The 18,127-nt window shown below is 43.6% G+C and overlaps 1 protein-coding gene across 2 annotated transcripts in view; it reads left to right on the top strand.

Moving 5' to 3' along the window:
• The first annotated feature begins 6,690 nt into the window (after nucleotides 1-6,690).
• TRPV2 (transient receptor potential cation channel, subfamily V, member 2) overlaps nucleotides 6,691-18,127 on the top strand; it is a 12,471-nt gene continuing 1,034 nt past the window's right edge. The window contains exons 1-16 of one of the 2 annotated variants that reach the window (XM_009328639.1): nucleotides 6,691-7,296; nucleotides 7,565-7,682; nucleotides 8,624-8,922; nucleotides 9,577-9,710; nucleotides 10,041-10,193; nucleotides 10,899-11,039; nucleotides 11,521-11,819; nucleotides 12,278-12,454; nucleotides 12,898-13,056; nucleotides 13,187-13,282; nucleotides 13,817-13,887; nucleotides 14,599-14,764; nucleotides 15,521-15,587; nucleotides 15,671-15,978; nucleotides 16,372-16,490; nucleotides 17,311-17,405. In XM_009328639.1, coding sequence (XP_009326914.1) covers nucleotides 8,681-8,922; nucleotides 9,577-9,710; nucleotides 10,041-10,193; nucleotides 10,899-11,039; nucleotides 11,521-11,819; nucleotides 12,278-12,454; nucleotides 12,898-13,056; nucleotides 13,187-13,282; nucleotides 13,817-13,887; nucleotides 14,599-14,764; nucleotides 15,521-15,587; nucleotides 15,671-15,978; nucleotides 16,372-16,490; nucleotides 17,311-17,405 — 2,227 coding nt within the window. In that variant the 5' untranslated portion in view covers nucleotides 6,691-7,296; nucleotides 7,565-7,682; nucleotides 8,624-8,680. The remainder of the gene's footprint in view (nucleotides 7,297-7,564; nucleotides 7,683-8,623; nucleotides 8,923-9,576; nucleotides 9,711-10,040; nucleotides 10,194-10,898; nucleotides 11,040-11,520; nucleotides 11,820-12,277; nucleotides 12,455-12,897; nucleotides 13,057-13,186; nucleotides 13,283-13,816; nucleotides 13,888-14,598; nucleotides 14,765-15,520; nucleotides 15,588-15,670; nucleotides 15,979-16,371; nucleotides 16,491-17,310; nucleotides 17,406-18,127) is intronic. The other variant, XM_009328638.1, reaches the window with a different exon arrangement.

The raw sequence follows: 18,127 nt of genomic DNA, 5'->3' as shown, positions 1-18,127 counted from the left end.
TAATACCATGTTACTTCTTATTCCTAGAGTTTAACACAACTTTTATTTCCAGGAGGGGTAATATGTTCTGTTATACACCCAGAATGCTGGAAACCAAGGGTGGTAGGACTGTCAATACAGTGGGGTGGGTTTTGCTGCAACTTGTAAACTTGTAGTGTCTTTAAATGGACTCTACCAGCCTTGAGAGGAGTGTGAACAGCTTCATTGCATAGCACTGCCATGAGGTGACTTGAGCTTCAGTATGTTGGGGGGGGGCTATGTGAGCAAACATGAGTAGCTCTGTATTTTTTTGAGTGGGAAAACTACAGTTTCTTCCAGTCGCAGCCTGTTCAAAGTAAATTTTACAAAGGTGGATGTGGGGTTTTTTCTCTGCTTGGCTGAACTACAGGAACACATCATCTGGAGAAGGACTAATTGCAGGGGTAATTACTGCTGGTGTGGGGGCTGTCTTAACACATAAGCTCTAGTGAAAATTCTTTTAAATACTGAATAGCAATACATGATGGAGCAGTATAGCAATTTCCTGGTTTAAGTAGAAGTTTTACAGTCATTTAATGGCAAAAGCTAGGGAGTTTCCACTGAAGTCTGGGTGGTGGTTTTTTTAATGGGGTGGGTTAAGGAAACTTGCCCAAACAGGCGTTGGGAGGCTTGCGGTGGGGGTTAGAATGGTTTGGTTCAACTGTGTAGTGATGGGTCTTAAAAGGTGGATGTAATCATCCATATGCCCTTTCACAGAAACCTAACGGGTTGTAAGGATCGTAGCTGTCAATGTCTTCATCTGTTGAATTTTGACAGCTGCTTAACTTGAAATGGGAGTCTTGGCATCCATATGCTGCGTGCACAGTGCATGCAGATATGCTCGTGCACTTCGCTTTTTACTGATAACCCTGTATTATGCACCATCTTGATTGACTTTTTTTTGACCGTTGTAGTGTTGCTGTGAAAGTTTGTTCCCTTGAATTTCAGCTTTAAATTTATCATTACTGAGTGTAGTAAGTAATGCACTTTTAGCAGTGCATTCTTAGCATGGATTGGTGTGCAATCATGGCCAAAGTGTTACTACTGTTTTCATAGAAAACTGCACATTGTAGCGAAGTGCAGGGTGGTTTTCATGGTTATAACCATGAAGGCTGCTTTTTTTTTTCTAGCAGCAGGACTTGCCTCCCTGTCTACATAGCTGTGGTAGCAGAAATCTAAAGTTCTGTGAACAATTGCTGTTTCTACTATAAGAGATACTTTCCTGAGGTTTCCTGCAATTGCTTCTTTTGCCTGTCCTTGATTTTTGCAGTTCAGCCACTTAGCCAGGTTTTGCTTTTTCCAGTTTAGCCTCCTAGGCTGGTTGCCCCAAGAGGTTGTAGAGACTCCTTCCTTGGAGATACTCAAAAGCCATCCGGACGTGCTTCTGGGTGACCAGCTCTAGGCGGCCCTGGTTGAGTAGGAGGGCTGGACAAGATCACCTCCAGAGGTCCCTCCCAACCTCAACCATTCTCTGATTCTGTCACTTCTGGCTGGGTGTCTCACAGCCTGCTGTCTGCTCGGTAGTGTACAAACTCCCCATGCAATTCATAGTAGTCCAGAGGAGGTACGGCACTGAGTAACTTTACTTAATCTTTTTCTGCTGCTGATTTGCTCCGTGGTAAAACCAGCTGCTTTATCTTCCCTGGCTCATGATTGAGAGATGTCCTTTCTCAAGTTCGGCCAATAATTAAGCTATGCTGTATGGTAACAGTTACAGACGCTGGTCAGATAATGCAGGCTGCAGGTGCAGTTTGCTTTGGTTTAGATACCAGTCTGTAAATGGCAGGTAGCCTTCCTCCAGAGTCAGTTACTGAATGAGAACTGTTGCAGGAGCGTTGCTCAAATATGGTGTGGAACTCAAATGTTAGGCGCGGCTGGCTTTGTGCAGAGCTATCTTTGGGGTTTGGTCTGCCCTGCAAGAACAGGGACCCTGGGAACGTGAGGTGTCGCAGTCTGAGTGGGTCTGCACCAGCTTCCCAGCGCGTGCTCACTCTAGCTTTATTCAGCCCAAGCCAAACCTATGTTGAACCATTGCCTCTGCTGGTACTTCTGGTGTTCCTGTTTGTGGATGGTTCGTAAGCGGAGCCATGCGTGGAGCCTGCTTCAGCCTGGTGTTGCACCTGAGGTAATAAGGAGTGGGAAGAGGGGGGAATGTTCAGGCTTTTTGTGACTGGGGAGCAGCTCAGGCCTGGTTTAGGCAGCCTGAGCCTATTGTGTGAAATTGAATGTGTCCGTGTGCTGTTTTCCCCAGCGCTGTGGGAAGATTTCCGTAGGTGAGGCTTGTGTTGAAAATTAACTGACTGACTAGAAATGGCACAGAACAGCATATCCTGAAAGCCAGAGTACAAGGAGTGAAATCCCCAGATGCTGTCGTGTTGCAGCACTACCCCGGGTGAAGTGCGGAGCTGGACTCTCAGATGGCTCACTGCGAGGACCCTGGGGTGCTTGCGCTGGACTTCTGCTTCTCTTGTCGGAGCTGTGTTATCAAGGCTTCTGATCCCCCAGCTAAGGGAGAGGTGGCAGTCACTGGCTGGAAGAGATGATTGCAAGGGATTTCGTCGTTAATAAAGAGAAATCTTTGCAATTTATCTTAAATGATGTGAATTAGGGAAATGTATATAAATTACAAGGAAATGTAAATACGAGTTTGTGTAACATGCATTGTTTACACTGAAGAAGTTATGAACAAAAGACAAAGTAAGAGGTATCAGGCAATATGAATGATTGATGATGTTAAGGTACAACATTTGTTTTCCTTACAATGTAGTGGTAACTCAATTCAATCTGCTTAGAGCCAACTATTCATAACTAAAATAAGAATTTAATAGGCTTTAGCCAGAATCTATATGCTATTAAAATGGAATAATCCTAATGGTCCCGTATAGACAACAGATTCTGATATCTTTTAATCCTGCTGCAACCTGAGCTTTGTTTTTTCTTATAGCTTCAGTTAATGTCTAGTTTGTTCTCTCTTTAAAAAAAATGAAAATTCCAAGATTTCAGGGTTTGTCTTTTGTGCTTTAAAAAAAAAAAAATCTGTTTTAAGAAGACAAATGAGATAACCCTGTTATACTGGGTTTCGGATACATTCAGTGTTTTGCTGTGGTAGCAACTGCCCCAAAACAAAATCATATAGGGAAAGTGAGGGTTGAGGCAGAGAAACATCAGGCATACCTCATTAATTTTGCAGTCTTGTCTGCAGTTCCAAAGGCATTGCATAGTAGCTGCGTTCAAAGATCCTTGGCTGCACAATTTTACATTTATGGAACATCGCTGCATCATTAAAAACAGCCTTATTTGGAACTTGAGTTTTTAAGTTAGACGCGTTTCTGTTAACTACTTGATACAAACAGTAAGTGAATGACTATAATTCTCACAAGTTTATGCTTGCAACTCTTTTTGCTGTTTTTGAAGAATTTCCTATAGAGGCTGTTTTCATAAGCAGCTGGAATTCAGGTTTCCTTAACTGCCACTGGATGTCACTGTTTCTCCACAAAAGTGTTATTTAACATTACCGTTGGATTTCATATTTTGCTGCTATTTGATTGTCAGTGGAGCATTCCTTCAGGCTGTAATCCTACAGAAAGGGATACATCAAGTACAAAGATACTTCCATTTAAGGAATAAGAGAAGTGGATGGTTCCTTCAAAGGCCTGAGAAGTGTATAGATAGGAGCCTTTAAATGTTAGGATGTAAGTCTAGTAGTTACAGAAATACTGTCATGTAAATTAATTGAGTCCCCAGGGCTATCAGACAAGTTCTGGCAAAGAATTATATTTAAGAATATTTGGTTTTTAGATTGGGCACTGGCTGACGTCTCTAGAGGTGTAGGATTCCATCTGTGTAACTATAACAAATGAAGCTGCTAAAATTCATCCCTTCATTGTGGGTTTTACATTACGTTGCATGAAAAAAAAGTCTGGCCTTGCAAAAATACTTGATATTTTTCCAAGTGTGAAAGCACACCTTCAAAAGAAACAGTTTTCTCTTTTAGCTGTGTGGCCTTCGTGAGGTTTGAATGAAGCGCTGGCCTACCTGTTGTTCTGGAGGAAATGTTAACGGTTACCCTTGCATGCTGTTATTACAGGCTTCCCTCCTCCTGTGAAGAAGATTTTGAGCTGCTTCCCCTTACAGTGACTACAGATCAATGCTGTAATTAAATTACAAACACATGTAAGTGGCTTTGATCTTCTATTTACAGCATACAGAAAACATGATAGTAATCATAAGAGTATTACATTTTTCAGTATTTGGTAAAAATGGGCACTTAAGTGAACAGAGAATACATATTTTAGGAAATGTGCTTGTTTCCATCTTTTCAGAAAGCCATCTTCCTCATGCTTCCTTTTGTCTTCTGTTTCAGCAGGTTCCGGTCATTGCTTTTCCTGCCATGAATTATTGTGCTGCTTCATATATCATCTATAATTGTATCATAATTATGAAAATATTTGATAATATTATGAAACAAAAATTATTGATTTGACTTAAAATTTCACTTAGTAGTTAAGAGTTTGACTTATCTTTTCCCAGATTTAAGGTTTCCACAGAATGTGTCTCTCCTGTCAGGAGAAACTTAGTGCCATCATATTTTCATCAGCAAAATAAGCACTGAGCAATTGCAAGATTCCTCCTTGTTCCCCCAAATAAAAGCCTCAAAAGGCAAGAGGATCACGAGTTGCTTTTGAAAACTCAGGCTGGGAGATAGATGAAATTAAATTGCTGCTTTTACTCTCTCTGCATGCTGCTTTGGATGGCTTTCTCCCAATTCCTAACAGCTATCAGGATTTTAAGTTTTGGTGGCAGGGTGCTTGTTAAGCAGCATAACCAGCTCAGCTGGCTAGTGCACAGCAGCGACCTAATCCCATTACTGACCTCGGAACACTGTTACTAGCAGTTGCACATTTGAGCAGATCTTGTATTTTTTTTTTCTGCCTTGCTTCTCCCTTCTCTGAAATGGAAGTGCAAGTGTTTACCCTGGTGTACTCTCTGGGAAAGCATGTGCAGATGTGTGTATGCATACCAATGTTTCTGTGTTCCTCCAGCAGCTCCATGTTTCTGTTTTGCTGTGGTGACCTCTCAGCTGGCAGTGATTCCTTTCCCAGCAAGCTGCACATTCTCCTTCCTCTGTGTAAGCTATTAAAACCAGATGTGCATAAAGAACTCTGTTATGATGCACTTTTGTGGGCTGATTTCATTCCTTGGCTAGAATGGTGGGCTGACTCCCATGAAAGCTGGGGGAAAGCCCAAGAGGATTTAAACCCGTAAGTCTGAGCTAAACTCTCAGGCCTGAATCTACGTCTGTTGATATCACAGTAAATTAAGTGTAGCGCGACGAAAGCAAACTGAACTAAATCAGCACAAGGCTGGAATGAGGGAGAGGAGAGATGAGATCTGGTCTTGCATTTATCTGCATATGTTTGTTCTTTATAGGCTACTCTGTGGGTCCTAATAAATCATTAAGCCTGGAAAGAATAAGTAGTTTTGCATTGTTCCTGGATCAGCTTAATTTTGAAACACAGGAATCTGAGAAATAAGCTTGTGATCTCATGCACAACCATGAAAGAGGAAAAGGCACCCTGCCATTTAATGGGGGTATTTATAGGAAGGTCATCTCGCAGCCTGCGTCTGACTCAAAGTAGGAGCCATCTGGGAATGTTTCTATGGGTGACGGCCACATTCCAGGAAGCCCCGCATCATCCTGCAGTCCTCTCAGATAAGGATTGCTTTAGGCAGCGACGTTGTGCTGGGGAAGGCCATTGAGACTCTGGGTTCTGAATGTCATCCTGCACTGATGCTGTGGGAAATAACGATCACACTGCTTCCTCAGGCCCCAGTTCTGTTAGGAGTGGGAGAGCAAAAACTAAGACACGTGGTGTGGGCTGATGCCCTCTGTTTCCGAGGGGTCCTGTTTTGTGAGTGACAAGTGAAGGGGTATTAGTGTGCGTGCATGGTCTCAACTACAGTCAGTTGTAGGGATGGTCAGTCCGTGCTCCCAGAACCTCCAGGCCTCTTCAAGACTTGCATTCCTTTGGAGAACCAGCCCATTAAGAAATGGGCACTAGTGGCGAATTAAGTAACCAGTAGCTTAAGTGTTTTGGAACTGGGGCTGCTTTGTGCGGTCTCCTGTGCTTGTGATGAGCAGCTGACACTGTGTACTTCGTAGGGTAACGTTCTGGCTAGTTTGTTGTCTCATACGATTTGCGCTGCCTCGTAACTGGGGTGTGTGAAGTGTGAGAACTGGCTTCCCACAGAAACAGTTGACCTCAGATGTTTCGATGCATACTTGCTTGTCCTGGGGCTAACTGAGGGAGCCTTGTGAAAAACCTCACAATTAAACCACGGGCTCTAGCACTGTCAGGGTCAAATCAGCCACCTCCCTTGAGATCTGAGTAGGCTGTTGTTGAAAGCCACGAGATGTCGCCTCTATATGTGCAGGCAGGGGTTAAGCATTATGAATTTGCAATAGCCAGCCAGCTTTCCCATATAAGAGCACTGCACTCATTGGCTCTCTCTTTTACTGAGAAATCTATCTAGTCATTTCCTGTGCAAGCCCTCTTCACTTTGCAAAAAGCTATACAGTTGAGTGAATTACAATAATCCGTGGTTATTCCTTCTCCCAGGCAGCCTGGATTCTCTCATGGACCACCACCAACTAGGAGTTCAACATTGTGCCATTAACAGAGTGCTAATATGAGCGTGGTCTTCTCTGCAGAAGAGGAGGACTCTCACCCATGGATGTAAATAATTTGGAGTCTGCTTTCATGCTTATTAATGCTTGTTGGTATTTGACTTGATTTCTACTGAGAGATTATTTACCCTCTGAAGGATCCGTTGGGACTCCTTGTCAGATCAGTTCTTGGGTGGAGCTTGCAGCAATGTGGGGTAAGTGCTGTGCTCTTCCTCTTTTGACGGCAGGGCTTTTTTTGTGCTGCGCTACTCAAAATGGCTTGGTGAAGTCGCAGAAAGAAACAACTCAGCTCTTGAGTAGAGAAGTGAAGTGAAAGTTGAGCTGGCAAACAGAGAGTGCTCTCTGTGTTTCCTAGGGATGCACAAAGTGGATGCATATATTATAGGGTCTTTTTTTTTAGGACCATTTTGCTCTTGCTTTTAAACCAGACAGTCTGTCTGTACAAGACTGACACTAAATAACTCTCTCGAGTGCTGTGGAGAGATGGAAACTGCAGCTGAGAAATGATTTTGGGGAAAGGAAGACAGAAAAGCACAAGCAAACTATTATGGAATTACAAATAGCCCTCTAAAGGATCGGCAAATGTACCAGTAAGTGTTTTGGGGGAGGAAATAAGTCTGAAATGGGATTATAGGGTGTATGCCTGTGTGTGCAGAGGGATGTTTGTCATTAGAGTGCAGACTAAACTGAATGACTGAATTACCATAGTGGTTTGTCTTGAAATCAGCCCTTGGATTTCTTGCTGTGAGCTGCATAAAGATGTTTTGTGGCTCTTTTCTGCCTAGAACTATGTTTCTTCATATCCTAATCTATGCCAGAATGCTTATGCTGTGTCAATTTACCTCTTTGCTGGTGCAGGCTATGGAGTCTGGCTGTAGTCCCAGCAAGGGAGATTTCTCTTCAGAGAAAACCTGTTAACCATTTGGAGGGAGTACATGTGAATAAGACGGAGTTATTAAAAAAAGCTCTGCTTCAGGTTGGTAATCATGGATGTTTCCTTGCTGCCTCACAAACTGTGCATGAATCTGCAGTCATATGAAGACTACAGATAGCTTGCATTGGGTGTGGATCCGAGATGTATCCAGATATATATAAAGAGATGTCTCAAAAGAGTAAAAAAGGAGTACAGGACATACTAGATGAGAGAAGTGGGCTGGCTGGGTGCTCTGATGAATACTGATGCTCTCTGTACAGCAGATCTGGATCCAGCTTTGGTCTTGGGAGAGCTGTGCTGTGTTCAGGCTCTGAGGGCTGTGAGAGTCCGCGTGGCAGCTGGGGTGTGTGTTTGCCTGTGTTGTGGAGCTGGAAGTTCAAAGCCTGTGCCCGCATGGATAGCCAACATCTCCAAACACTGGGGAGATCCCACTCATTTTGCCCCAGGATGAAATGTGAGAATGCATGAGTGGAACATAAATCGTGCATGTGTTTCCCCTGTAGAAATATTGTCATTCTTACCAACAGAGAACATGAACAAACTTAACGCTCTGTTCCAAAGAAGGCTTACAGTTAATCTTATCTTTTTGGCCACTTGGTGACTAGCCTGTGTTGGCTGCACTGAGACAAGAACAATGATCGTAGTCTCCTAAAGATCCACTTTCTTTGCCTTTTATGTAAGGACGCTGTGCTGCTGCCAACAGGTGAGGTCATCTCACAAAGGGGGTTCAGATGTTCTGCAGACAAGTTGCCTGTATTTCATGAACTGCTTTTGAACTTCTCCAGCGGTACCCTATTTAAGGCCTCGATCCTTTATTCAAATACTCCCACTGTGCAGAGTTTTACTGAATCTCTCTCTCAAGGGACCCGTAGTCAACGGTAGGAACACTGGACTTGGAAACATGCTTTCCTCTACGTGTGTGCCACACCGTACACATTCTAGGTTTGTGAACAAATTGTGTTAATTCTCCCTCTCCCTTGCAGGTTTAGTCTCCCAGTGGGGAACGTCTTTGGTGATCTGCAAGACCATCTCTACTAGAAATGGATAACTTCACAAATGGGCAGCCGGGTCCAGGTCAGAGGAACAGGTTGATAGGATTGCTAGAAACAGATGACAGTATCCAGGATGATAAACCTGCGTCTAGTAAAAGAGAAGAAAGATCAGGGCTACATGGAAAGAAAGGAGAGCCACGGCCCTTGGAGACACCTTATCAGAAGGAGAGCAGTGACTTTCCTCCTAAAGTCAAGATTAATCTGAACTATCGGCCAGGACTCGTCAGCAAGTGAGTAACGTGGATATTTGACAAGGGTGGGATCCCTGTTGATCTGTACTGATCCCTGCTGGTGGGGGCCTATCAACTTTACCAAAGTCTAAACTAAAAGTGACAATACAGGAATATTACAGGAATCTGGTGGGATGTAATTGAAGGCAGAAAGGGGACATATTAGCCCTTTTCTTTTGCACTTGGAAGGTATATGTATGGTGTGTGTTGTGGTGTATTTTGGGTATATCTGAACTAGCACCAAATAAACCGAGTTGGGTGTAAGAGCAGCTTAGCATGGAGCCCTGTACAACTGAACTGTTCTTGCCAGGGTGGGATGTAAACTAGCTCACAGAGTGCTTCACACCATGTGATGGGACTGATTCTGGTCCTGCAGCTATCTTGGGCTTCTCTGTCTTTGTGCTCTGGATGTGTTCCAAGGTTGCACATCAGACTGGATCTGGGAAGAGCTCCAGCTGATGGAAAGAGCAGCCACTTAAGAGAATTCTGGGAAATAGCTGTCTCTATTTTTCCCTTGACTCAAAAATAAAATACTTGTTTTTTCTGACAAACTTTTCTGCCTCCCTCCTTTCTTACATCGTCCCACTAGAACTTATTGCACACTCTTGTCTTCTGTTTTTCAGAACTTCTTAACGCTTTGCATTTCTTCCGTAGCCAAAAGGACCCCAATCGCTTTGACAGAGACAGGCTCTTCAGCGCAGTCTCAAGGGGCAGCCCTGAGGCACTGGATGGTTTACTTGAGTATTTAAGGAGGACCTCCAAATTTCTCACCAATTCTGAATACACAGGTAGATTCCTACTCAGTACTCCATAAACAGGGTTAGCAGAAGCAGCGCTTGTTAATGTAGGAGGGAAGCAAGGGAACCTGCTCGTGGTTCTTTGCTTTCTCCAGCCCTCTGTCCATTCTTTTATTTTCCTAATGTCCCCCTGAGGATGGAGAATGCCATTAATGATATATATCCTAAGGCTTTTGCGTCTACTGCAGACTGAAAATACTGAGTAAGGCCTTTAAAATAATGATTGTATTTGGTCCTACAGTGACAGTTAAGTTCTGAATCAAGTAACACAGATATGTGCAAAGTACATGCGCAACCCATTCAATACTCTTTTTCTACTAGATGCAAAGACTGGGAAGACCTGCTTAATGAAAGCTCTGTTGAACTTAAAAAATGGAAAGAATGACACAATCCCACTTTTGCTGGAAATAGACCAAAAGACACAGAATCCTAGGCCACTTGTCAATGTGACATGCTCTGATTGTTACTACAGAGGTAAGGTTTCTGTTCTGATGCTGTGTCAGAGCAGCCTCCCCATTCGACAGGTGATGTGCAGATACAAGGAAAAAGAGGGGAACCGGAGCTTATGCAGCACTGCAGTTCCACAGTTCTGGTGCAGTTACAGTAACAGCCTACTCGCCTTTTAGTTCTGATTTCTGATTCTGGTCTATGTCCTCTTCAGCCCTGAATTATACACTTCACTTCTGCAACTTTGTTCTCAGTCTATAAAACAGAAACGATAGACGTTTAATAACCCAGGAATATGAGAGGGTTTGCTTTGGAAAGAGCTTAAAAAGCACGTCTAAAAGTGAAAAAAGTATATTGCTATTAAAGAATGAGTTCTGCTGGTTGGGTTATCCTTTTAATAGCAGGCATGCAGCATAGTCATGTACGTGTATAGTTGTCTTTATCCCCTCATAGCTGCTTGGGATCTTAGTGCCAGGCAGGGGTAATTGCCTGGTCTTGTGTTAAATTTCTTATAGTCTTGGGGCTTGTCTTCTGACTTAGTGTTTCCAACGTGCTTTTCCAACAAACATCGTTGAAAGTCATCACTTGCCACCCACCCCCTGCCTAGCACAGAGACTGCAGGATTGCTATGCAGAACATACAGTGATTGTTGAAACGGTGCTTTGCTGAAGAGTCCTTTGCCTGTTCCCTCTGATAGTGGCACTGCGTGATAGGTTTTGCCTGTTTCCTTAGGCCAGACAGCACTCCATATTGCCATAGAGAAAAGGAGCCTAGATTTAGTGAAACTTCTAGTAGAGAATGGAGCTGATGTCCATGCCAGAGCCCATGGTGAATTCTTCAAGAAGAAGAAAGAAGGAGTTTACTTTTATTTTGGTGAGTCGGTGCAGAACACGTTCCTTCCCTTTTTTTATTGCCTTACTGTATGCGATGCTGCTAATTCTAGTTGGGTTTGCCCCTCGGTGTGTGGGTTGCCGTCTCCACTGTCCTGTAATCAAGCTCTTGACTTATTTGAATGGCAGAATCCTTTCACAGACTGAGGTGTCCCATGATCATTTGCAATCATCTTTGGTTTTATGTATTTAATCCCATCTGAGGGGCTTCAGACAGAGACAAATACTTGGTTAGTTTAGCCAAATTAGGGGTCTGGGAAAGTGCTTCAGCTGTCCCCAGAAATAAGGAGTAATTGTTTACTGCAAAACCCTTTCTGAATCTAGAGACGCTGAGAAAGAACTTGTTCTGTGTTCCAGTGGTAAAACTATAGGCTAAATATATTTTCCTAGAATTGCTTTTTTTTTCTTTAATTTTTTTCCACCCCTTTCTGCTTCCGCTCCAAATACTGTCCTAATCTCTTCAGGTGAACTTCCCCTCTCCTTGGCTGCTTGTACCAACCAGCTTGATGTGGTGGAATATCTTCTAAACAATCCCCACCAGAAAGCCAGGCTCCAGGAGCAGGATACACAGGGCAACACCGTCCTTCATGCCCTGGTGATGATTGCAGATGACACTGAGGAGAACACCAAGTTTGTGAGCGCAACATACGTTGAGATCTTGAAGGCAGGTGTGAAGGTTGACCCAACGTGGAAACTGGAGGAGATAGTGAATTACGATGGATTAAATCCTCTGCAGCTTGCTGCCAAGACAGGCAAAGTGGAGGTAAAAACAACTAGATGGAATCCCTGGGGTTGCTGAGAAACAAGGAAGACTGCAGCATACATCCTCAGCATAGCCGTGGGGTTTGATGTAGGAGCATCTTGCACCCAGCCCGTACTAATGCTGCTGACAGTGGCAGTGCCACAGGAGAGAATAAAGGAGGCCTCCTCCAGGCCACTCCAGTTAGTGTCCTACACAGTCTCAGCTGGCTGCTGCTGCTGCTCTCTGTCCCAGCCGAGACAGCTGGTCTGGACCAAAACTGGTTCTACTCCTGGAAGAGCTGATACAAGGTGTAGTTAGATTGCCTGCTTTTAGCCAGATAGTCTGGTGTTTGGATATATCAAAATGTATAATGCAGAAAGCCAGGTGTCCTGTATTTGAAGGTGATTTGGCTGTGCTTGTGTCATTCTACACCTTCATTACATATGTGTTTTTCTGGTATGCATCTGGTTTCTCTTCAGATCTTCAAGCACATCATCCAAAGAGAGATCAAAGACCCAGTGTACAGGCACCTGTCACGCAAGTTCACTGAATGGACCTATGGACCTATCCATGTGTCTCTCTATGACTTGTCCTCTATAGACAGCTTTGAGGAAAATTCTGTGCTGGAGATTCTGGCATACAGCAGTGACACACCGGTGAGTGCTTTTACTAAAAAGTCAAAGACAGCAACATTTTTTCTGCCTTTCTATAGTGTTGCTGTATAATTATGCAAATCACTTCAGGTTAATGTGGTATTTCACATGATCATTTTTCTGGAAAAGAAATGCATGATGGAAGTATATGCATATTTTATTATTTATAGTCTGCTTGGCATGCCTCTGATAATCTACAATAGAGAAATTTTTGATCTTTTGGTTGTCCTAAGCCTGGGTGTGTCCAAATACCTTGATGAAGCCAAGCGGAAGTAACTTCTTACGGGATGGTTGATTTCTTTCATATGGAAAGGCCTGACTGAATAAACCCTTAGGGGTACCCTAATTGGAGCCACTGGACTCCAACCCTGAAAAAGACAATCCTCTGGTGAATTTGCATTCCTGTTGACACATGGGTACATTTTTGTTGGTGGTTTTTTCCACAGAATCGGTACAAGATGGTAGTTTTGGAGCCACTGAACAAACTACTTCAGCAAAAATGGGAAACGTTTGCTTCCAAGAGATTCTACTTCAGTTTTGTCTCATACTTGTCATTCATGATCATCTTTACAGCCATTGCGTACTATCAACCCTTACGGGTAAAGGTAGGCCCAATCTTCTTTTATCTGGAAAGACCTGAATGGATGGAGCTGAGTTTTAAAAGGCACAGGGTGGTTATCATCACTACCTCTGCCTGTCTTCAGTGTTTTGGGTTTTTTTGTTTTCATCTTGCAGCCTTCATTTCCAGTGGAGTTCACGGCTGGAGGCTTCCTGTGGGTCTCTGGACTGATCATTATCTTGCTAGGAGGCATTTATCTAATCTTTGCTCAGGTATGGGGATCTCTCATCTAGTTTCATTGTAAGAAAGAAAAAAAGGAAACCATCACTGACATGGAGGCAACAGATTCGGTTCTCCTGACATCAGGCTGTGCATGAGTGGATGGCAGGAGGGAATCCTGCTCTGAGACACCTACAGTGTCAGTGTGATCTAGCAGTGACAGGGGTGGCACAAGCCAGGTTGCTGGGCCGGAGGAAGAATAGGCTCACAACAGTAAGCAATTATGAGAGACTTCTGTGATACATGGTACTAAAATGCATCCTTGGCATTTAATGCAGTCGCTTAATAAAGACACGGGGCTGAGCCATGATTCAGCCCTTGTTTATCCTTGCCTTTTATAAATAAGACCTTTTTTTTTCATCTTGGAAGGATGACTAGCTGAAATTTGGGATCTTGAAAATGAAAGTGTGAAGAGGAGCTTATGGAGCAAACCTCTCCCCTGAGCGATAGGCTGTGCCGGGCAGGAATCACTCTCTGGCATGCTCTGTTGTTTTGATGAATGGCTACCATTGATTTTTCTCTGTTAGAGTCTGTACCTGCGGAGGAGACGCCAGTCCCTGAAGACTATGTGTTCTGACAGCTGCATTGAGATCTTGATGTATGTCTCTTGGGGTTTTTTGCACGATGAAAGCACGAGTGAAATTGGTTCTCTGCTGTGTGCAGCTAAGTTGCCTTAACATTACTAGAGAGATGGTGAGCAGGAAAGATTGATTCTCTGCCACTGTCTCCTCTTTCCGTCCCTTCCCTGCTTGCTTCTCCTACCTGCTGCATTTTGTCATAACCCTTTGTTGTAATGGACTTTGCTGGGTAGGGTCTGCCCTTGGATTTGTAGCTGAACATGGTGAAGGTCAGACCCTCAGTTATTCCACAGTTAAGAATGTATACTTATTAGAAAAAGAGCTCAAGTTTTTAACCATAGAGTCACTATGGCTCAGATTTGGTCGAAAGGAAAATAACCTCTCAGTTTTCTGAGGAGAAATGTGTGTAGATGCATGTGTGTGCATGTATGTGTGCATGTGTTCGTAAGTGTTAAAATTCTTTTCCATTTTATATCAGTTATGTGAGTTACATCAAACAGTTCGGAGTTTCCATACTGTGAGATTAACCAGTTCATAACAAACTGCAACAGTTTATGGGTCTGGTTATAACAGTATATGCTTATATAAACTATGTGTCTGATTAACTGCCACTTTATATGCTCCATGTAGCCTCGTAAAATGTGTTTGCTTTTCCTTGCAAAACAACAGATCTGCAAATGGGCCTTTTTGTTGAGGTAAGTCACTGTGTCACTCACTCTACTTCTCTCCAGCTTCATCCAGGCTTTCTCATTGCTGCTGTCAGCAGTCCTGTATGGTGCAAGTTCAGAAAACTATGTGGCGGTGATGGTGTTCTCCCTGCTTTTGGGATGGGTGAACATGCTGTATTACACTCGGGGCTTTCAACGCACTGGGATCTACAGTGTCATGATACAGAAGGTCAGTACTCGAAAAAAACTCTGTAAGAAAAGCTGTTGGGTGTGAGGAACTAATAGAAATCCTGCAATTACTTTTCTTCACTCAGGATCATGAAAACCATAAATGGAATTGATGTACTGGCTATGGAAGTAAAGAAATTGCAGAAGGCAATTAGATCAGTGTCTTCAGGGAAGTATAGTTGCGGCAAACCACTAGTTTGCCATCTTTGAAGATAACAAGTGAGAGCAGCTGACACTTACCTGTTTGTCATAAAATGACTCAAAACTAGCAGTCAAAACTGGTGCAAATGCCCTGGAACTGTTACGCTTGGGCTGATTGCCAGGTCCATGAAGGAGTCTGGGACTAGAAAGGCAAGACAAAGCAGGTGAAACGAGGTGCCAGGGAACAATTTTGATCACCACTTGTGTGAAACCCAGTGGAGACAGAAAAGAGAGAGATGTGTGTTGAAACAATTTGGAAGCAGCGATACTGGGGAACTGACACGGTATTTATTTGTTTCAAAGAAATGTTATGTTCATGCAAACATAACAACAAAGAAGTTCATGTAGTACTCTCAGATTAAGCTGCTAATGATGTTACTTACCCGAGGAAGTAATTTAACATGTATTAGTAGTTTCTTAAACTGGATAAAAGGATTTTCCAACTTGCTTTCAGTATTGTTACTGGGGGTTGGTTTATGATGTGTGAGAACAGTAGATCATCCTGGTGATTTCATGTGAGATAAAGAATGGCACTTCCTCCTGATTTGTGTTTCAGACTATCCTGAGAGATCTGCTGCGTTTCCTCTTGGTTTATATGATCTTCCTCTTTGGCTTTGCTGCAGGTAAGGACTTAGCATTATGTTATAGGCTGGGCTGCAAGAAGTACATTTTTCTGAGGAGGATTCAAATTCTGTTTTTCTCATAGCTCTGGTTACGCTGATGGGGGAAGGTCCTTCAGTCTCTCAGAACAAGTCTCTTGCTCAGATGGAGAGCGCTGGGAGCCATGCTATGTACGGCGGGCTGCTTAGTGTCTCCCTGGAGCTCTTCAAGATCACCATTGGGATGGGCGACCTGGAGTTCCAGGAACATGCCAGATTCAGATACTTCGTCATGCTCCTGCTGCTTCTCTTTGTGATCCTCACTTACATTCTTCTGCTCAACATGCTGATTGCGCTCATGAGCGAGACTGTCACAGATATTTCTGGTTATAGCAAAAGTGTCTGGAAGCTGCAGGTGAGACACGGTGCTGCTTGGCAGTTATGTCGTGGCCCAAACTCCTACTTGAGTCTCATAACGTCAGAGATGACAGTGACTGTCTTAAGCCTCAGTTATAAACTTCCCTTTTACATAAATTTGCCACTCTGGGGGTAAATCCTAACATCATTTTTAGATGTATTTAAAACTCATGCTGTTTGCATGGCTACCAGCCAGTCCAGATCAATGTACATAAGTAACTTGAGAGAGTAAGCAACTGACTGGTACTATTAAGCTAAGGAGCACTTTGGGATTGAGTTCCAAAGTGATTTTCTAAGTCAAAGTAGTTGCTGATTGGGGAAGATTTAATCAAAAAGAGGGGCTGGGCTCTGTATGCCTTGTTTTCTCTCTGACGTGGACTTCTTCTTTCAGAGGGCTATTGCTATTCTAGAAATAGAGAAGGCCTGGCTGTGGCGCCAAGGAGGGAAGAGGAGATCTGGCTGCTTCATGTCAGTGGGCCTCAATAAGAAAGATGAGAGATGGTGTTTCAGGTAAGACAGGTGTACCGTTACCTTTTACACTGCAGCCTAGTAATGGGTTCCCATGATTCATAAGCTGGTAGCCCTGAACCGCCACAGGGAATTTCAGCACTGACTCAACGGAGTGACTCAACCACATGTTTCTGGGTGCACACAAATTGGCTGGTGATTGCAATACTGGAAGTTTGAGAGCTAGTTGAGCTGCCAGCATTGTCACCAAGACATGCTGTCACCAAAAGAAGTCCTGTTTAACCCACATCTGTGCAAGTGGTTATGGTGGCAGGGTGTCTGCAACGACGCTTTCTCTGCTGCTGCGAGTATAGCTGTGCCCAGAGCAGGCTGTGGTGGGAGGGATGCAGGCTGGTGGCCCCTTCGCTCAGGAACGTGCAACTTGAGCGCAACACGAGGGGGCAGCACTCTTCCTCGCATATAGGGGCTGGGAGAGTAGATTGAACCTTTTTCCACCCAGCGAACCGAACTGCAGGCAGCATTTCTGTAACTCCAGGGTGTTATGGGCTATGGAACATGTATAGAAAGTGGAATCTTCTCCTTTGTATTAAGTATGTTCCCTGGAAGAAACTGGAGTATTTTAAAACAAACAACATAGACCAGCACACAGTATGCAGGGGAAGAAGATATTTACCTCGTGGAGCCTGGACTACAGAAGATCTTTACTCAAAAAAAAAAAAGCTCTGTAGGGTGTTGTTGCTACAGCCAAACCATTAGGATTGTGTTGGCAGGATGAGCTGGGTTGGGATGCTGCGGGAAAATGAGATATGGACTGAAATGCTATGCTCCATGCATCAGTGTCTGTTGCATTTTGTCTATCCAGAGTGGAGGAAATTAAATGGACAAATTGGGCAAAGGATGTGGGAGTTCTTAAGGAAGACCCTGGAAACACCAGTGATTCAGAAGTAAATCCGGAAGGTAAATTAAATCATGAAGAAAGGTCTTCAGTATCCTTTTAGCTTCCTGCTCAGCAACTACTCTTGGCATGTTATTATGTCTTTGGTAACAGAAATTTTAGACAGGCCAGCTTGCTCATGAAATTGCTTCGCAGCATCCCTCAATAGTAGCAGCATCACTTGTGAGCTGAGAAAATAAAGAATTAGGGTGGGTATGGACCTGGTCATAGTTTGGGAACAAATAATGAGAATGAAGGAGATGCCATTCCTACTTACCTCTGGTAGAAATGGGCAGGAAACGCTGCTGAGAAAAGCAGGGGCTGTTCCTCCCTTTGACTCAGTAGCCCAAATGCATGGTGCTTTTTCTAGGAAAGGGAAAATTTAGGCCCACTCATACTGCAAGTGTTAACATCACAGGGCTTTTATAGCACAAATCAGGGCATTAACACTGGCAACTTTGTCAACTTCTGCCTAAGATAATTATGTTTGCTTCCCTTGTAACACCTGGGAAGCAACTCTGTGTGGAAAATGGAGAGCTGTTACTTTATCTACAAATATATTGTTCAGCCTGGCAGAGCTTGGGCAGAAGCTCCACTGGATTTAAACACGGCCCCCTGCTCTTCCAGCGTAGGTTTTTCCTCGATGCCAGTTTTCTGGGAGTGGGGAGGTTGCAACACTTAAAATACTATCTGTTGTATGCTGGGTTTTCTCTAAACCTGTGCTCTTGTAAAAACTGGATCCCTT

Source organism: Pygoscelis adeliae, unplaced genomic scaffold (assembly GCF_000699105.1).
Source record: "Pygoscelis adeliae isolate BGI_AS28 unplaced genomic scaffold, ASM69910v1 Scaffold347, whole genome shotgun sequence".
Lineage (NCBI taxonomy): Eukaryota > Metazoa > Chordata > Aves > Sphenisciformes > Spheniscidae > Pygoscelis > Pygoscelis adeliae.
The sequence above is the reverse complement of the archived record's forward strand: the minus strand, read 5'-3'. Positions and strand labels throughout refer to the sequence as shown.